Source organism: Calonectris borealis, chromosome 16 (assembly GCF_964195595.1).
Source record: "Calonectris borealis chromosome 16, bCalBor7.hap1.2, whole genome shotgun sequence".
Taxonomy (NCBI): Eukaryota; Metazoa; Chordata; class Aves; order Procellariiformes; family Procellariidae; genus Calonectris; species Calonectris borealis.
Genome location: NC_134327.1, coordinates 8,163,250 through 8,182,701, shown reverse-complemented (window position 1 = coordinate 8,182,701; position 19,452 = coordinate 8,163,250). Strand labels below are relative to the sequence as shown.

The following is a 19,452-nucleotide window of genomic DNA, read 5'->3' as shown; positions in this document are numbered from 1 at the left end:
CTTAATAGAAGATACACAGGCCAGATACAGTCTTGAGAGCGAGTGCACCCTTGAGCACAAGGATTTGCTCTCATGTCTGCCTTGAGGAAACTGTATCACAAAGGAACCGATTAAACTTTTTAAGGGCAGTCCTGCCAAGCCTGGGTGATCGAAACCTCATGACTCTGGCCCCCAAAACTATGACATAAACTTAAATATAATCATGTTGATGAATATAATCACGAAAACTGATTTGCCTTGTGCTATGTAAGCCTCTAGCAGGCACTCTAGTCAACTTTTAAGCTTTTTTCAAAGATGAAAAACACTGCTAAACAATGAAAGCCAGGAGCTTCATGAAATCATGAAAGCACCTGAGCTGGAACGTTGGAAAAAAACCCTTTGCAATAAATTCACAAGAGTTACCAAGAAATATTGGTACAGTGAGAGATGTGTCAAGCTTCCCTCCTTTCTAGCACAGCAGATCTACCAATGCCAAGCAGTCCGAAGACCTGCTTTGTGACCTTACCACGCAGCAGTAAGTCTCAAGGGCCAAAACACAGGAGAACCAATCTTTTATTCTCCTGAAATTAAGAGCAGAGCTTCCTCTTTCTCCACCTTGCTTGATGGGGTAAAAGCTTCCCTTCCCACTCCCTGCTGCAGCCATGCAGCCAGACAGCTCTCCACATCCCAGCAGAGGGGGAAGAGCTTCTTTGCGGGTATCAGAGAAGAGACCCCTTCAGTTACCTGGAATCGGTGGAAGTCTGCTGGTTTGAAGTCATTAGGCGAACAGCCACACCAGTCAACAATGTGCTTGTACTGACACTTGCAACCGAGTTTACGGTTCCAGTTCGTGATGCGCAAGTTGTTGTCCACCATGGAGTCACAGTATGGGCTATTTTCCAGAACAGTGTGAAAGAAGGACTGCAAGCAACATAGAGCAGACAAGTACATTCAGCTCCTCAGACTTCCATTTTCTCCTTCATTTCAGCCCATGGGCCTGCACCTAATGCAGGTGACTTATTTTCTTTCGAAATGTCACAATTAACAAGATCTACTGTTCTGCCATATATGAAAAGCATTCTACATGTAAGCATTCCATAGAGCACGAAAAAATCACAACACGCTACAGACCCAGCCAAACTGTAATAACATACAGTTGAGGCCTTGCTACAATAGCCTGGCACAGAATAATTGCACTTCTGCAATGATCAGCTTTGGGCATTGGGAGTCCAAAGGACACCAGTGCCAACAATTATTTTATTTTTATTTCAGCTGTATGAGCAATTCTAAGAAATTCCCATTATTTCTCTTCAGTAAGTTACTCTCTAGTCTAACAGATTTAGGCTACTTTCCTGAGCAATGTGTTAAATATCTCAAGTCGTTTCCCTAAGACAATTCTCAAACCTTTACCATTACCCCAGTTACTACGAAAAAAATACAGTTTCAGACAGTGTCTCTATCCCCAGCACTTCGAAATGCACTGCTAGTTGAATGGCCTTGTTCTGATATATACAGTTCACCCCAGGCACCAGAAGGACATTTTGCCTCCTGCAATTACATCTGAAATCGTAAGTCTTTATTTGCTGACTCAAGGCAGCAAGGAATTCCTATTGGGCTATCCTAATTATATCATCATAGTATCAGCTGTTACATAAATCATGTGTAATGGGGACTGATATAGCAGGTTAACAGGTCAGTGAATGCAGGGTGATTTTAAGAAACCAGCTATGTATCTTGCAAAGAAAACCTTGTAGAAAGAAGCTATGGAATATGATCAAATTTGGCCCTGTAAGAGATGATTTTTGGAGCAGTGACTTCTCTTTAAAATCAGCAATAGTAAGACCTATAAATAACCAGCATAACATTAGCATGGCTGGCCCCCAAATAATCCCCCTACCCTTTTTAATGTTAAATGACAGCCCAGTGAATATGGATTTTATGCTTGAACTGTTTGGTTAAACCCGTAAAGGCATCCATTCTCATTCAAGCGAGAGGAAAAAAAAAAATCCTACCCAATTACCCATTGCCCTGTGTCCTTTTATAATGATACAGAAATTTCTCCTAGATAATGGATGAAAAGGTTATCAGAGTTGAGAGAAAAGGTGATTTTTAACAGAAATGGGATTAAAGCAAGATTATTCAACACGTGCATGGAATAATAAACTCCTACCAAAAGATGACAATTGCTGCACTCCACCACAAGCTAATAAGCCTACGTTTGCAAGATCGGCCTCATCAATCCCTCAAAATGTTCAGGGGCCACTAGCGAGGAAGGAAGTTACCATTTTAAAGACAGTCATCAGATCTTCCTTGGGATGGCTGCATGCTACATACCCTGGGAGCAGAGCCTGACAAGCCAGGGGAGCAAGGTACCTGCTGGGGCAGGTGCAGCACAGCCTGACAACCCGCCAGCCTCTGTGCTCTATCGGTAGATAAGGCACAACTCCCTGACACGCTGCCGCGTGTCAGACGAAAACCCATCCTGGTGTGCACTCCCCTCTGCATCGCTTGTAGCCAGAGTGATTCCTGAGTGATCTAAATGATTTGTGACTATGCCTTCTAGCTGAGTTTTGAACGGAACAATAAACCTTTGTTTGTTGTGTTTTTATTTTTAAAGAAGTGGGCTGGATAATAGCGAGGAAAGCTACTTATGAAGACAATTCGCCATCTCTAATAGTCTTCAAAGGCTTTGTGGAGGAACAATTTGCAAGCAAAGGGCAGCTGGATTTTTGGTTGTTCAGTAATAGATTAATAGGCTTAAAAGTATAAAACAAAGTCATTCCTTGCAAAAAACAAAGCAACTAAACAACTGCAAAAGTTGTTCTGACACGAAAGGACTTACTCGTCATGGAAGTAAAATTCTATTACCCACTGTGGGATGATCCAAAGCCCACCGAAATCAAGCTAAAGCCCCTCTGACTTTGGTGATCTTTGGGACAAGCACAAACATTGCAGTTTTGAACACAGAGAGGGATTGCTTTGAATTCACATACCTCAGCAGGAAGCAACGTGTAAGAGTAAAACCTCTTCATCTTTGTTACCAGATCATCATTAGAAAAAGTGACATACTCCACAAACTTCCTGTTCAGGAGAAACCAGTCTGACCCTCCATCGACTGCAATTCCTTCTGGGATCCTCCGGTCCCCCAGGCGCCACATGTGGGTATCACATTCCAGGAAAAGCCGATCCAGTCCTTGTTTTCTGATAAATCTGAGGGAATACAAAAGCAGTCATTAAAATTTAATTTGTATTTTGTTATCATCACTAGCTCTATAAATAAAGAAGCTACTTTCTCAAACAAAAAAGGATAAAAAGGTCACTTGTTTATATTTTTGTTCTACTCATAAATAATGTAGACAGGTTTAATAAATGATTAATCAGTTATATGTTCAGTTATAGCGGCAAAGATCAACAGATTGCTTTTAAACATCATTTACACCTTCTGCTGTCCTAAGATAGAACTGTGCAAGTTACAGAGCTGTATGGCATGAAAATCCGTAATGTTCGTTAACTCTTAACAAACCACTGCAGAACAACCATAACATGAACAGGAACTAAACACAATCTGTGTGATAGGCATCTGTCTCTAAATAAATGCACAGTTTTTGAAAAACAGCAAACCGTACATAAAGGTAAAATGACCAATTTTCTCCTATGTTATTATTCCATGAATTTTTCTATTGGGGGTATAGTTAATTAGGAAGAAATACAATTGCATTGCGCTTTGCTGTAGAATGAGTATGTTTGCTCCATTTTCAAGTCTATGGGGAACAATGTTTTGTTATTGCTGAACCATGAATAAGAGGAGCAACTGCAGAACTGTACAGTTATGGAAATGAATTATTTGAGACCAATATAAGAAGAAAAAAGAGCTGGAAAATCAATTTATGTTTGAAAACACTCTGGACTGGATGCCTACACATGTTTTGAGACTGTATGATCCAGGTTTCTATTTGTTATTCCATTTTCAGAATTATTTCCCAGAAACGGAAGCAGGGCAGCCATGAATTAGCACACACCTTCGAAAGGGGGGCTGAGCGCTGTTAATAATGGTGAGTTGTTGTGTTGAATACATCCCACATGCTCTGAGCAGTAATAAATGCTAGCTAACCAGACCGTTGTAGTAACTAGTATCCACAAGACCACAGATCTCACTGGATGTAAGAACTGCAGGCTAACAGCAGCTGTGGCACATACAGTGAGGAGGACACCATAAGACCTGTGTTTCCTTCCTGAACAACATAGAGCTACACCAGGGTTCTCAGAAATGTTTTAGGATTAGGAAGTCAAGAGGACATTTTAGTGGTCCTCAAACACATGCAACTGAAGGAAGGGGAAAAGAAATAAAAGATAAGGAACAACACCAAAGCTTTCTGGACTCCTACATCCGGAAACATGAGAGTTAACCCTGTAGGCTAACTCCCTGGTTAAACTTTTGTTCTATACCAATCAAAGAACTGAGATGCAATTATGAAATGGTGCATATTAATTTTCAAAAGGACCGTAAATGACTTCAGGGTCTATGTCCTACTGATAGCTACGTCTCTTCTCACAGTATGAGAAGAAGAGCTCCTCTGTTAACACAACAGTGCAGAAAATGTGTAGATGAGAGTGGAGAAATTTTTCTTTCCATGAACAAGTTTCTAATTTCATGTTCCATTATGAAGGATAATAGAAATGCCTTGCAATTTTAATGCAGTGCTCTGGAATGTAATCTTCAAATTCAATATTTATGCAGTTATCTCCAGATCAAATATTAATGTGCCTGAAAGTTTGGTCATTTATTTATTTCCCTCAAAACTAGATGCTCATTTGAATTAATTATTTTAAGAAAATAATAGAATTTTATCGACCATATTTAAATAGGAACGTAAAGTTCTTTTCCATGAAATAATTTCTTTCCACTGCTATCTCTACCAATTTATCACCCTTTATTTGCATTTTCAAATAGTAGTTTCTTTGACTGCACGAGAAACCCCCAAACAAAAAAACACCTGACCATTTCAAAAACCCCTCTACTTACAAACTCTCTCAGCCTATATTACATGATAGGGCTTACAGTTAATACCAGAAAGCACAGTTATACAACTTCAGCCTTATTGTCTGAAACGGGCAATAGAAGAGTATGGCCACACTCAAGATCAGCAGGTCCCAGCAAATCTAGGCTCACAGCTTCACGTTTTCCAGAATAGTTGACAGGCTCCTTTTTTGTATACGTACACAGTTCTATGACCTTTTTGAGCTAATGGCTTGGACAAGCAAATCTCGGCATATGGAGTGAAATAAGACAATTCTTGGGAGCATGAGTGTTTTCACAACAAATCTGTCCTAAAATCCTATACAACAAGGTTATTAGAAAAAAACTAAATGTACTTTCCAACCATTCATCCTCCAGCAAGGCAGCCCAACCTAAGAGCAGCAACGCCTTTGGAGACCTGCAAAGAGATGACCTTTTTGCTAATGCTTCTTGAAACCTTCCTAGAAACATCAAATCAGGTTTAAATACCAGTAACAACCGAATAGGGAGCAGGCATTTCTCAGAAGGCTCACCCTTACTGGGCCTGCTTCAGACACAGTCATTACACCCAAACAGAACAACGCACTGGGCAATTGCTTGCTATCCATTTATGTTCCGTGGGAGCCAAGGGGACCCAGTATATGTTAGATCTGCTAGAAGCTAAATGATCCTGCCTGAGGAGGCAGCGGGTCGCCCTCGCAAGCCCAGGCTGTACCGCTGGCACACAGAGAGCTCAACTGCAACCGAAGTGGATAAGGTGGATGAGGCCTTTTTTTCCCTCCAGGCTCTCTTCTAGGATGACTGATGCTCATAGCTACTCCAGCAATAGCGATTTTGGCACTCAGGGAGGCAAGAACTTACTCTAAGCGTATTGGATATTGCCTGAGGGAAAGGAAAAGGTGCTATTTGTATGCCACGTAGGCCTTTTCAAGAAATCAAAAACCCTCAAACAACAAACAGTTCATAAAGATTCTTGAGTAGCCATCCAACAATGCTTGCAGCAGCCTTCTCTGAAAAGAAAGATAAGAAGATGAAGGGCAAAAGCATGACCCTACTGATTTGTTTTTAGTCTAATGCTGTACTTCATTAGTTTCTGGCTATACTCAATGTAATACCAAAACACTGCATTTTATGAAGGTATGCCAAGCTTCAGAGAGAGCAATGAAATGCAAAAAATGGTGATTTTTCCCTCAAGTCTTTCTCTCTAAGGGTTTTACAGGCCACCTGGCAGATAACTCCCAAATTAAAGTAGAAAAAATGGATTAGTAATAGCATTTCATTAATCTTAGTCAATGTGGAAAAATTCAGGTGCTTCCTGGCACCCTGAACTTCAGGTAAGCCCGGTACACCTCTGACAACTGCAAATGTACTCGCCAGGACAATGACATACAATTGTACCAAGTTAGCCGAGTACAATGGAGAGTGCCACCAGATGAAGGCACCTGACCTTTCTCCTGATCTAAGACAAACAACAGGAGGAAAATAACGATGATAAGAAAAGAGAGTCAACCAGGAGAAAATAAAATTAAAATAAGACTAGGGTTAAGAAAAAGCATGCCATTTTACTTTATTTCATAGAACACTCCAGCTAAGACATTTTAGGCTTACCCTTAATCAATTTTAACTCTTCCTAAAGAGCCTCCAATTTTGAGGAGCCTGGATTACACTTGCAAGTAAGCAGCAAGATAGCATAATATGAATGTGTCTAGCCAGCTGAGCTCAGCAATTAGGCAACTACACATGTTAAAGGTGCCGTTTGTGCCCTGACTACGCGTGGATGCAGCCTTGGGGTTTACACGGTTCCGGATGGTTATTTTTATACTTTGTTATAAAAACCTACTGCCTGCAGCACGTGGTCTGTCACACTGTATATAGATAGCTAACTGTCCAGACAGCTCATGACAGCAATCCAGCTTAGGGAACTCCTCTTACTCTGTAGTGTATTTAAATATTTATAAATGCATTTCAGATAAGACTCTAGGATTGTATAACACATAAAGCATTTGTAAGATGTTTAACACACGCTCCTACAACATGAATATAAACACATAGCTCAGCTCCTCTTATGTTATGTTTTAACTTATTTTCAGGAAAAATATCACAATCAAATATCACCCTTTTGGATAGTTTTCTCCAACTGACACTACATACCACAGCAACTCTGAGAGACCCTGGCTCCTGAATGCTCACACCTATGCAGTCTATAAGACAGAGTTTGCTGTTTTCTGTTTTCCGAAGGCTATGAATGACTAAAACCTTCTCAAGCATCAGAAGCTATCAGATTGCTAAACGTTACTTATCAGCAACCTTTTCACTAAACGGTTTTTGTCTGGAAAGAATATACTTTTTAAGGTGAAAAGGTTTCTTCCTAAATGTTTCCTGGCCTCTTGCCTAGAAAATCTTCTATTGACATTTCACTGTTAACCAGGTGCACCTACCAGGACCTCATCATCATTACTCACTATACAAGAATAAGAACTATGAATAAAAGTTAACAATACATCAGCAAAACAATTCATCACAAGTCAAAAGTCAATGTCAAAGCAAGGATCTACAGAGCTTGGAGCTCCACTAGCACCACGTCCATGTTCTCCTTCATATATGTGGACAAACTCTGCACGTTGCTTTGACTCTATCTGCTCCTCTTTTAACTCCCTCCAGACAAAAATTTGAAGAAGTCAGGCGATTTTGGTGGGAAAAGTCAAGTAAATATTTTATGGATGAGAAACATGAAAAGCTCTTGCCAGCAGTCTTTGCACAGCCACCTTGGAAACACTTACCGGAAACAGCCGGGAAGCATAAAACAGTAACTTGCAATTTAGGTGACCAAGTAGAAAGCACAGAGCGGTAATTTGACAATCTTGAGTGTAACAGTTGCAACAAGTAATTTGTGAGCAATCTCTAGGCTACAATATATCTCCATAAACCAGTCACAGAAATCCTGGCCTGCATTGAGTATGCGATGGATTTCCAGTTGACTGTGACACAACCCTGACTTCACCCCGTTTCCATGAGTAACTCTACTCTATGAAGGGTTACACAGTATTTAAAAAATCTGAAATAATTAACAAGTGGCTAGTTAAGCACAATGTCTATACTGTACCAGCTAAACATCTCTTTTTGTAAAGATATGATCTTGCAGTATGTTTCCCAAGACCTCTTTTTGTTGTGCCGAAAGCCTCCAGGGCTGACCCCCCACTCCCGAAATGGAGTTGAAGCTTGGAGAGGGGAACAATGTCAAAACAAAACAGCACCTACTTAGTCTGTCAAGATGAGGAAGATTTCCTCCCGGTATGACAGGCAGCATGCAGAAAGCGCAGAATGCACAATTTCTGCTGTTCCAAAAAAACCTCTCAGTATAGATAAAAACAATGGAAGAAAAGGGAGGGAGAAATGAAAATTGTAACCTGCTTTCCAATGTGTTTAAACTGCAGCATCCTGAATGCAGATGTTATGAGGTCAAAAGCAGAATTCTTCTTATCTTTCTTTAATTCCCTTACTCTGAAGAAAATATTATAAACATAATACTATCCTAACAATCCCCTAAGCTTTAATGCCAATGCACAAACAAACATCAACAATATCATAAAGAATTTCTCTCTTGACTGGATTTGCTATAGTGAGATGGGGCTTATTTGACATGCAAAAGCCAAACCCGTAAGTAAGCACACAAATTGAAATGCTTTTAGCAGCTTTGCCCACTGTGCTAAATGCTCGGAAGTTAACAAGGAACATAGGAAAATCTTACTTTTAAAATATGATCAGTGTTTGTCATTCCTATCTCTATATGCCCTACAACAGAAGAGGGCACCAGACCCTGTGGAGCTGCAGAGCATGGCGGGCGTGCGAACGGAGGGGCGGCCAACCCCGCACCGTGGGATCACCAGCTGCCCCTCGGCAAGGACAGCACGGGCTCCGACCTCGGCAGGACGGGGATTGAATTCAGAGCAGAACACAGCGGTGACGCGGCCACAAAAAATAAGCCAGCACTGAGAGATGCAGTTAGTGCCATTTGTTCCTGCGATTTCCGTGGGTCTCTAGGAGCTGGGCTGCAAGTCGCCATGGGACCAAGCAGCTCCACCGGAAGGATTTTCCGACAGTCCACGTTACCACAGTTGTTTCCAATGTTTATGTTTAAACAGTTTTATGCCCAGTGTGCAAGTAAATCTGGGGCAGACAACTGGTCTGCTGCCACAAATGTTGGACAATATAAGGTTTAGATCATTTATAGTGTAGCAAAAATGGTACAGTATTTTGACTGGCTCTTTCAAGTTACAAGTCTACCTTGACGTATTATGTTAAATGTGGCCCTTCTCAATCAATGGCATCTTTATGGAAATGAAACGTCCATGGCATTTAGGGTACTCCACATGAGATGGTGTTGAAAGTCGATGAATACACACATTTTATCTGGTCATTATTCCATCTCTATATGGACATAATTAGATTTTTCAAGCTTTACAATAGGTGCCTCATACTCTACATAATTTGTTTCTGCTTCTTTCATATGTAATTTTCACAGTATATCCATTTAACGCTTTAGTCATATCACATTTTGCATTATGTTTAAAAGAAATTCCTCACGATTCTTTCTTCTTGTCCACCTTTTCCTAAGCTTTAACTTCTACTGGTTTCGAAAAATCTTACTTTCCATCTTCGGGAAATCTCTCATTCAGAGGAAGTCTTAAGAAGTCTTAGCGCTTCTCAATATTTTAATGTTGCAGGTCAGGGAGCAAACTCTTCAAGTGTACCAAAAATAAAAAAACCTCTAAAATTGTTAGTTGTAGGAAACTTGCAGAGTCTATTTTTTGCAGTAATGACTCCACTAGGAATTGCCCTGTTTTGACAACAGTTTCACACAGTCCCTCATGAGTACAGGGCTCAAGAGGGACTTCCAAAGACTTTCCTGTGGGTTTCTTTCCACCACTCTCCACTTACGATATTTTTTAAGAAACACTGAACAGTTTTTACAAGGACAAAAATGTAATGGCTGCCTCTCATGATCAGGGAGGCCACAACTCAAGTGATTTTGTTTCTTTTTATATAAAATAAACAAAACGGGGAAAAAACTGCAAATGATAGTGTGCAGAGATGTAGCATGAATTCACCACAGACAGACTCAATGATATGAAACCTGACATTTTGCCAGCTGTTTGTCTCCAATAAATGTCTTCTCTAGAAGATTTCTTGTCCCCTCACCTCCTCTTCTTCCCAACACCCACACGACCGAGCAGTCTCTGACCTGGGAATGCTGCTGGGCCTGAGTGTCTGAGCTTGAACCCTTCTCATCTATGTGATGCTGCTGCTGGCGCAGCTATGGCACACGCTACCGCTTGCGCCACGGCCGGCAGCAGATCACAGCTGCTGCAGCGCCCGCAGGCAACACAGGGACGTGCTGTGCAGAGCACGGGTGTCCACCGCAATAGCACCTCGCTGTGCTTAACATCTCGGGATCTGCATACTAGTCGATTGAAGAAAGAAAAGGAAATGGGGATTCAACTTTCCAAGTGATTGAGGGCAACTGTGAGTCACCTCTGTACAGATTTTCAAGCTACCAAATCAGGCTATTGACCTGTGGGTAAAACAGAGCCAACAATACCTGTCCAACTTAAAAGGATGTTCCCTGCCATAATTATTTTATAAAATGTTGCAGGATCTCGGATGAAAGGACACAAATGTTACTATTTATACCACCAAAAATGAAGTGCGCAGCTCAATGTTCTTAGATAGCAATCAGATTTCTGATTATTTTACTGGTACCTCCCTCCTAATTCCTGTCCCACCCTATAAATTATGGCTACTTCAAACCTCCTCACTTATTGCACCATCCTGAACTGGTGGATGATCTTGCATGTATACTCTACCAAGACCAAAAAACATCCTGTTTTGTCCCATGTCAAGACATATGGCTGTTTTTACTGCATCTTCCTATCATCTTCAACCTACTTTTGTTTTCTTTTGCACTGACAACTTAGCATTGTTTTCCAAAACTGAGCAGAAATAAAAGCCCTACAAGGAGGCAAATAGTCAAGCCAAAGCAGTAAAGGCTTTATGGTTCCCCTAACGCTTAGCATAAAGCAATAAGAAACATCTGAAAGTTAGCTGTAATGTCTAAAATTTGTAAGTGCAGTCTCTTTGCATAGAAGATGCATGTTGTTATTTCAGTCGCTACAATTCACATGCAACTGTTGGGCTGAACTACTTACAAGCAAAAAATAGATCTTCCTAGTCTGTGTGCTTCAGAATACTGAAGCATTTGAAAAAAATTAACAAAAAAAGTATGGCTGAGGGAAATTTGAGCCAAATGAACCACCAAATATTTCACATGAGCAGCAAGGTAAGTGCTAAGTGGTTAAACTCTTCCGGCAGCAGGGATAATATATCAATTCTTTTTCCTAGTATTTGGGTACTTACTGGCTGATTCATCAATGCAATACACAATAGCATTTCCTGTGTGACCCATTTTCACCATCACCAACCCACGGTACAGAACGCCAATGAACAGCATGTGCCACAGTGCAAAAAAGGCATGTCTGAAAGGGTGATGAAAGAGATACGCACCAGCAGAACTGGGTTGAAAGAGGTGGAGATTTTGGAAACATGCTCCAGCCCTTCGGGAGTTAAGGTCTCTATAGCCCCTGAGAACTGGTATGGGCTTGCGATGCTCCTTACTAAAAGCTATGCAGTTCAGCAACACCTCTAAAAGTATGTGGAACCCAGCATCCAGAAAGGGGACAACACAACTGTGAAGAATAGCATTAATGAGGAGAAAAAAAAAGCACAAGAAAAGAACTCAGATACATAACAAGCTTCTAATGGCCTTTTCTTCAGTTGTTTGTATTCTGCCTATGAGCTCCAGATTCCTCCAAGATGTAAGAGCATCCAACCTTCACAGCATGTTTACACTGTTGCCCAAATGATTACTGTGGCAAGGTTTCTAGGAAAAAAAAAACCCCTTTCTCCTGCCGATCGTTGAAGATGTCACATTTGACTGCCTTCATATTTTAAAATACATCAGCCAGGTGCTGCTCCTGCCAAAAACCCAAATCTTCTGGGTGTTCCAAATTGTAATAGCTTATACAACTACTGGGTTATTCTTTTGCTTTTAATAGTCTAAGACACTGAAAAGAGGAGAAAATGTAAGTGTTGCCCACTGAGTACTATGTAACGACTCCAGCCACTGTATGCAATTTCATTTCATACGTCCAGCTCTCTAAGGAAATAATGCTTCTCCAGCTGAGTTAAGGAGCCATTTTCACGTCCATTCCCTTTTCTGAAGCCACTAAAGGAAAATCAGAGCGACGCACTTTTTAATGACTTTGGCATAACTAAAAGAAAACTTCACTCTATAAAAGGAAGCCTGGTTTCTCTCCTTATTTGGCAGTAAAACATGTACTGATTGTGAACATGGCTTGAATACAAAGTACATTGTAATTGAGCTGTATAAGCTTTTCAGTTTTAACATAGCAGTTCTAATATTTCTCTCCCCGTTGTATGATCCAGAGACTAGGATGACTTAAAATTCAGAGTTTCCAGTTGTTTACAAAGCAGACTCGACAGTTGAAAAGCTTATTGTTCAGGAGCCGTTATTCATCCACAAATTAAAATAAGAAGTAGCAGCAAGGGTTATACATTGCTTTCAGTCATATTTAAATGCTGAGCTCCTGTATTATTAGTTCACTTGTTTTGAGAAAAACACCTTGGAACAGCAAAATTATTATTGTACATGGGACGGCAGTCAGTCTAGTCCAGTGTCCTCTCCCTTATCACTGCTTCAACTAGCCATTTTAAATAAAAAAATCCTGTTCCAGTCTGTTTTGAGATAGGACGTCCCAAGGGAGTTTTCTCCAATTACAGAATAACTTGGAGACTGGCCTGTGTCCTAAATCCTTTCCAAAAGCTGTCTTTTTTTTTTTTTTTTTTTAAATTTTTGTTGCCAAACCTGTTGCTTCTCTGCCAGACCTTACTAAGCTCTTGGCCATACCATTCTCCCCATGGGATACTTCTTTTCCACAGGGCTGTGACAAAATTAAAAAGTAACTGGAAAAATTAATAGAAAAAAATAATCATCCCTTACTCTTAAATGAGCAAGTCACCAAGTTTCGCTGTGGAAATTCCCCAAGCAAAGGTCACAGGAGGCTGGGAGAATGTTGTAAGGAAGCACCACTACCCGCCTCTTCTTCTGCTCCTCTGGGGACATGGGGTGACAGCCTAGATGGACCTTCGGTCTCATCTCACTTGCTCGTGCTTATACAAGGTATTTCAGTCCAGAGGATTTCATCATTCTAACTACAGGGATAAACCTCACCAGCATGACCACAGCTTACACACCTTGGACATAAAAAGAAAGTCAGTTGGAAATTGTGTGTCAAATGGGCAGGGCAGACGGTACATTTACCGGTTTAGACAAGACTGAGTTACTGAAACACTAAAACCGAAAGATCAGGCTTCACCCTCTCAACAGGCGGATGTAGAGATGGAAATTCACCCGCAATACAAGCAGAGGACTAACTACTTTTTGATCAGCTTTTGACACCAATGGAATGAATTTTTACCAAACGCCAATATTGCTCAGAGGCTTCCGCAGCTGCTGGCCTGAGTCCTGTCCCTACAGTTATCTGGGCTATGCAGGAGGAGGGGAGCCACTGTGTCTCCCTGATAGAAATTTTGGGGAGCTGCCAAGGGGCGACGTGAAAGGATCCATTCATCCAGTGGTCAGCAGTGGGAGCGTTTATGGGACTCAGGGACTACGCAGCCATGGCGGACAGAGGCAGCAAATCTGCACTCCTGTCCCACATTACGTTCCCTGATGCACAGAGAATTTATGGTAGAAATCCAGGAGAAAAAATAAAACATGGCAACATGTTGTAATAGGCTAAAAGGTATTTAATTGTTTATACAGTCAAAGGGAACCATTGAACTAATAAATGGGTTGTTATTCCTGTGAGGGGAGGACTAGTGGCACATTCGCTCATTTTATTATTAAATTAATACCAGATTAGTGTGTTTAATTGTTCTAAATTGTTCTAACCCAGCTGAGGTTGGCATGTTCAAACCAGCTTGATGCAGACCTGTCATAATTCATTAGTTATTTTCCTTAGCCAGCTCAGGGAATTTGAGAAGAATCAGGTGCACCAGAGGAGCAAAAAGGCGTAAGGGATCGACTGCTTTTCCCTGGCCATTTCTCTTCCCTTTACTACTTTAACTCTGCTGTCGATCACTATTGCCAGCTAGAGCTGAGCCTGCCAATCACTCTGACACCCTGCATTTCCCAAAACAGAGACTCTCCTGTGAAAACTGTTGACTCGGATTAAAATATTATTCCTCACAGTATTATTTTTTACTACCTGCTATAGAATTTCTGCACGCACAAGATGAATGCTCGTGAGCACTTCATTTAAACAGGAACATGACAGAATTGCTAAATCTAGTGACAAGAGCAAGAGCAGCCAAGAAGTGAGAGAGACCAGTGCATTATTCTACCCACCCGCTGCGCTGAACATGCAACTCTCTGTCACGTTCTCTATGTACACTATCTGAACCCAGCCTTAGAGTACACTTGACATTTTACAGAATAAAGAGATGACCTGGTGACCCAGGAAGAATAAAACAGTATTTTTAGGTGCAAAGCCACTGGGACTCAGCATATGGAGTTGCTGGAACTGCTGAGAGACTGCTGTTACAGTACAAAACTAGCAATAAAGAGGAAAAGAAAAACTATCAATAATGAGGAAAAGAGAACCACTACAAGCAGATGGGAAAGATCTTCCATCTGCAGAGGTTGTTTAAAACTTTAGAAACACGGTGTTTGGTCACTGCTGCTCCCTCAAACCACAAAGCTGTAAGTATTACTGATGTGTTGTGGGAAACACAGCACATCATCTTCTCCCCGAGACCTGCGCAGGGTGGATGAAGAGGGACACTGATCCAAGGACTTCAAAACTGTAGCAGATCACGATAACCCTCCAGCCACCATCCTCACCCTCGCTAGCATTGTGCAGGCTGGTACAGGCTCCCACGCCTTGCAGAGATGCTCTGCTTGCACAAGGCTTTGCTGCAGACCCCGGCTAGCGCAGGTCTTGGTCACCGACCGGGGCTGGGACCGACCAGGGCAGGGAAATGCTGTTTGTGGGGCAATTACTGCTTGCTCCCGAAACATCGATCTGTGCCAGGCCCCAAGGAGGGAGCAAGTGTCAGTCTGCTTAATGTCTTCCTCCCCACCAAAGCATCTTTGCAAACTGATTCTGGGGACGAGCCATTTTGGACCAATAAATAACTGTCCTCAGGAGAGGGTTTCCTCCTCATTTCCTTCTCTTTCCTGGACTAGGGATTTCTTCACTCAGGTAACGCTGGAAAACTGTCACTATGCAAAAACTCTCAGTGCCATGGTTAAAACAAGCTGAGGAAAGGGCCAGTTTACCTTGCGTTGTCTCTCCCGTGTGATTTCAAGAAGTTCATATCACGGTATCTGGACAGGAATGCTACTAGCTGGTCATTTGTCCTGCAAGAGAAAGAACAAAAGATGCACAAATTACACTGTGAAAACTACTACATTTAGAGTAATTTATATACTTATTGTTCTCGTTTGGGGACCATCCGCAGACTCTTTGAAGGAGGCAGTTGCTGAAAAAACTTCCATCCTGTTGCTAAACTTCACTGCCTCCCTCTGCTCAGGAAAGTGTACTTGGAAAGAAGCACAGCTTTATTACATCTTAACGAATTTCATATCAACTCTGGGCAGATGTTTTAAGCTTTGTAACAGAGTATGTATTAAGCAATACTGCTCAGCACTTTTTAAGCATGAAAATCCAGCTGTGAGATGACTGCATTGATAGTCCCATTTTACATGCTTTGCTAGATCTTTCCTAAGGAATTTGGTTAAGTATCTATTGGCATTTTATTTGTTTTCATCCTTGTAATAGAGAAGAGGCCAAGGTCGGAATGCATAAAGCAAGAGAATTTGGATGTCAAAATCCCAATATAATTAATAGGAACAAAGAAATTTAGAAGGTTAATTCCAATTAGTATGACTGGCAATCTGACACCAGTATTTTCAAAATTTCAGCTGACATGTCCAAGAATGTATTTACACTTGACAGCTTTTATGGTCTGTTATTTCTTTAACAATGGAGCAAAAATGTTCTCTATTTATCTAGGTCAGCATATTTAGGAAAACTGAATAAATCATATTAAAATGATCTTCATCTCCTGAGTTGCATTCAAAACCACAACATTATAGACCCAACATCATTTAAGCAATGGTCTGTAATGGAGCTGATAGTAGAAAAACTAAAGATAAAACCGCTGTCAGTAATACCGTATCTTGAAAATATTTCATTATTATAAGCCACAAAAAACAAAGTTAAACCAGAGTCCTGTACAAAATGCGTTTAAGTTCTGGGGTCAGGCTGCAACAACTTGGAAATGTTATCAGCCTAGTAAACTATCTTCGTATCTCATAAAACCAAATTCTTCTGTCATCACAGGTAGCATTTCACATTGAACTGAAGAATAAAGAACAAGTTAACCATTGATTTTATCTGGACCAAATGAAATATCTGCCTATCAACCAGCCTGAACGACCAGGCTGTAGGAGCCTGAGACCCTCCTTCTATGCTCACTCATGTGAGTTGTAATACCTCCCAGGATCAGACTCTGCATCTCAATTTGGCAACCTCAGAAACCTGCTTTCTGTATAGTAAGCTGTGCAGATTTTCACATTTGCTGCTCCAGTGATTCTCCATCTTACTGGGATGAATAGGCATTTAGTGAGTTTACTTAGCAATGCTTCCACATGAAATGGTTTCAATGGCTGACATCTTCGGGTGAGTTTCTAGGCAAAAGCTGGCATGCAAAGATGATCTTTAGAAATATAACCAAGTTTGGAAGTGCTTGAGCTTTAATTTCCTTACAGGATAAAAATCAAATCAACCAAAGTAACAATCCACACCACTCAATAAAACATCATCATTTCTAGATCGCTCATCAACCTTTATTTCACTATTCAGCAGTGCTCTACCAAGTGTATTTGGACTTGGGGCTGCCATACAAACTTTTCAATGTTTCTCACTTTTTCAATAATGCTTATAAATGCCCACAGGATTTTTTTCTCTCAAAATAATTAATAATTGACATTTTCCCACTTCTTGAAAACACTGGTGGCATCTTGGTCCTACTTTTAATTTTTTTTTTTTTTGAAAGAGAACTTACACAGATTTTTACTCTTTGTCAATTAAGTATGCTTCTTTTCATGTGTTGACAACATGGAAATAAAACATCACATTTCCATTTGGTAAAACTTTCTAGTTATTTGACATTTAGATTTATGCGGTCAACCAATTCTGTGCTCAGCATGGGAGCACACTGAATTTACATTAAGCTTTCATTCAAACTGCTTCTTCTGGCCCCGATATCATGAGGATGCTGCGTACCACCTCCAAATTATTCCATCACATGACATTAAGAAGAAAATCAAAGGTATTGAACATGCCATAGATGCTAATGCAGCTGCTAACACCCTCCTCACCTCTCAGAAAACTTTGCCTTCAGGGGTATATTTCCTAAATGCCTCTGGCACAGATTGCTACCACACTTCATGTACGGCGGCAGCGGAGTCTACACCATCGCAGTGCCTCTGGCACCAGCTATTTACAATGCCTCTGGCACTCCTTCTGAGAAATACTAAAGACATGGGCCTATTTTTTCTCTAAGTAAGGCAATGAAAAGCTGAGATTTTCAGCTGAAGACATCACTGGGAGCAACATCAACTCCACACTGCCAAATTAAATTCTGCTATAGCTCCACAAATTTCAGGGATAATTCACTGAGCATAAATCTGGCACAGTATCTTTTACTAACCATCATGGTATAACAGAAAGTAACAAATGCAACATACTTCCAGTACTTCCTTCCTAAGAAGGAAATAAAAAAGTCATGGGGATAGGGAGAGTAGTTCATGATACTCATTCAAACACACTAATATACATATTACATTCCTATCAGTTTAGCTAGTGTGTAAACCAGCACAAACACAGATCGAGGAAAAAGTCTTTCCACAGTCGGTGTGTGAGGCTGGAGCTGACGGATGCATCCACACAGCTCCCACTTTTATTTCCTTTTATTATTAAACTCACTCGGAGGCTGAGGCACCAGGGAGAAGGATTAGTCAGCTGGTTACCTGTGCCGTTAGCCGGGAGGGAGAACGATGCGAGAGTAGCGAGGCTGAGAGAAAATGTGCAGGCTTTCAGGTGTGCAGCATGCAGAGAGAAATGGGAAACTAATCCTCCAGTGAACTCGAAGTGTGGAGAAAGATCGGGCGTGTGGGAGGGCTTCCATGAGAAGATGACAAGTGAAGAAGATTTATGGGGAAATAAAGCGGTTTTGACTTCATTGATGTAGATTTGGTGTTAGGCAAGGGCAGGTCTGCCAGCTGGGACAAAGGGGTCCATCTCCACCAGAACTTTACTGAGCTCACCTCAATAAGGTACTGCTGCTCCCTTCCTGCAGCAAGGGCGGACAGAGGTAGCAGGGGCAGAGCACTGTGCCCACCTGCGGAGACTTCACACAGCAAAACTCAGCCAAGCCTCCCGCGGGGTCGGGCTCAGAGGATGGGAGCGCTCGGGCGGGCAGGCAGGGAGGTTCCAGAGGCTGCAAAAGCAGCTCCAGGGCTGCTGGTGACTCAACCCTCGGCACTGCTCAACCTGGGGACATGGCTGAGTCCCTGGGCCATGGGTTAGGGTCAAGATTAGAGTTAGAGGTCTAAGGAAGAGAAAGGTGAGTCCTATAGCAAGAAGGGAACTCAGAAGATATGGCCAAAGTAAAACAAGGTCTGCTACTAGTGTTTTCTCATGAGCAGTCCCTGGCCTGGGACTGCGGTGTCCCAGGACGTGAGCAGGCTAACCAGGCACTCAGTAAGCACATATACATGCTGAGCATTGCAATAATTTCAGAATATGGTGTATACACTGGGGACTGAAATGGAAAACTGGGAAGAGAAACACTGACTTTGTGTTTGCATTGTCTGAACACGCTGGCAGGTCTGCCCAGGAAGCGGTACGAGTGCGTCCCTGCGCACAACCACAGCCGAACACTGCAGAGAACAAAAGGCAATACTGCGCTTGCTGGTTTTAAGCAAACCCTCCAAGTCCTGGTGACTAATCCAAGCAAAGAGCAGAGATCCCCTTAGTTTACAGCTGTGAAAATAGATTAAGAAAGTCTTTGGAGAATCTGAGAAAAGGAAAACAAGCGATTGTTACTTTTGGAAGATAGTGAAGGATAATATAAATGTCCTTGATTCAGCAAGGTACTTTAACGCATGGGCAACTTGAAGGGTGTAGGGAATAGCAGTCACTTCAATGGGACTATTCATATGTCAAAACTTACTCAATGGCATAACAATTTGGCTAAGCTAGATCAAAAGTTCAGAAACTTTTGGCAGCACACAGGTGTGGAAACAA

The 19,452-nt window shown here is 41.5% G+C and overlaps 1 protein-coding gene across 2 annotated transcripts in view; it reads right to left on the bottom strand.

The window, feature by feature from the left end:
• Positions 1-19,452, bottom strand: part of XYLT1 (xylosyltransferase 1) — a 199,049-nt gene that overhangs the window by 20,395 nt on the left and 159,202 nt on the right. For both annotated transcript variants that reach the window (XM_075165095.1, XM_075165096.1), the window contains 3 exons: positions 15,417-15,497; positions 2,973-3,189; positions 724-900 (listed from right to left, as the gene is read on the bottom strand). In XM_075165095.1, coding sequence (XP_075021196.1) covers positions 724-900; positions 2,973-3,189; positions 15,417-15,497 — 475 coding nt within the window. The remainder of the gene's footprint in view (positions 1-723; positions 901-2,972; positions 3,190-15,416; positions 15,498-19,452) is intronic.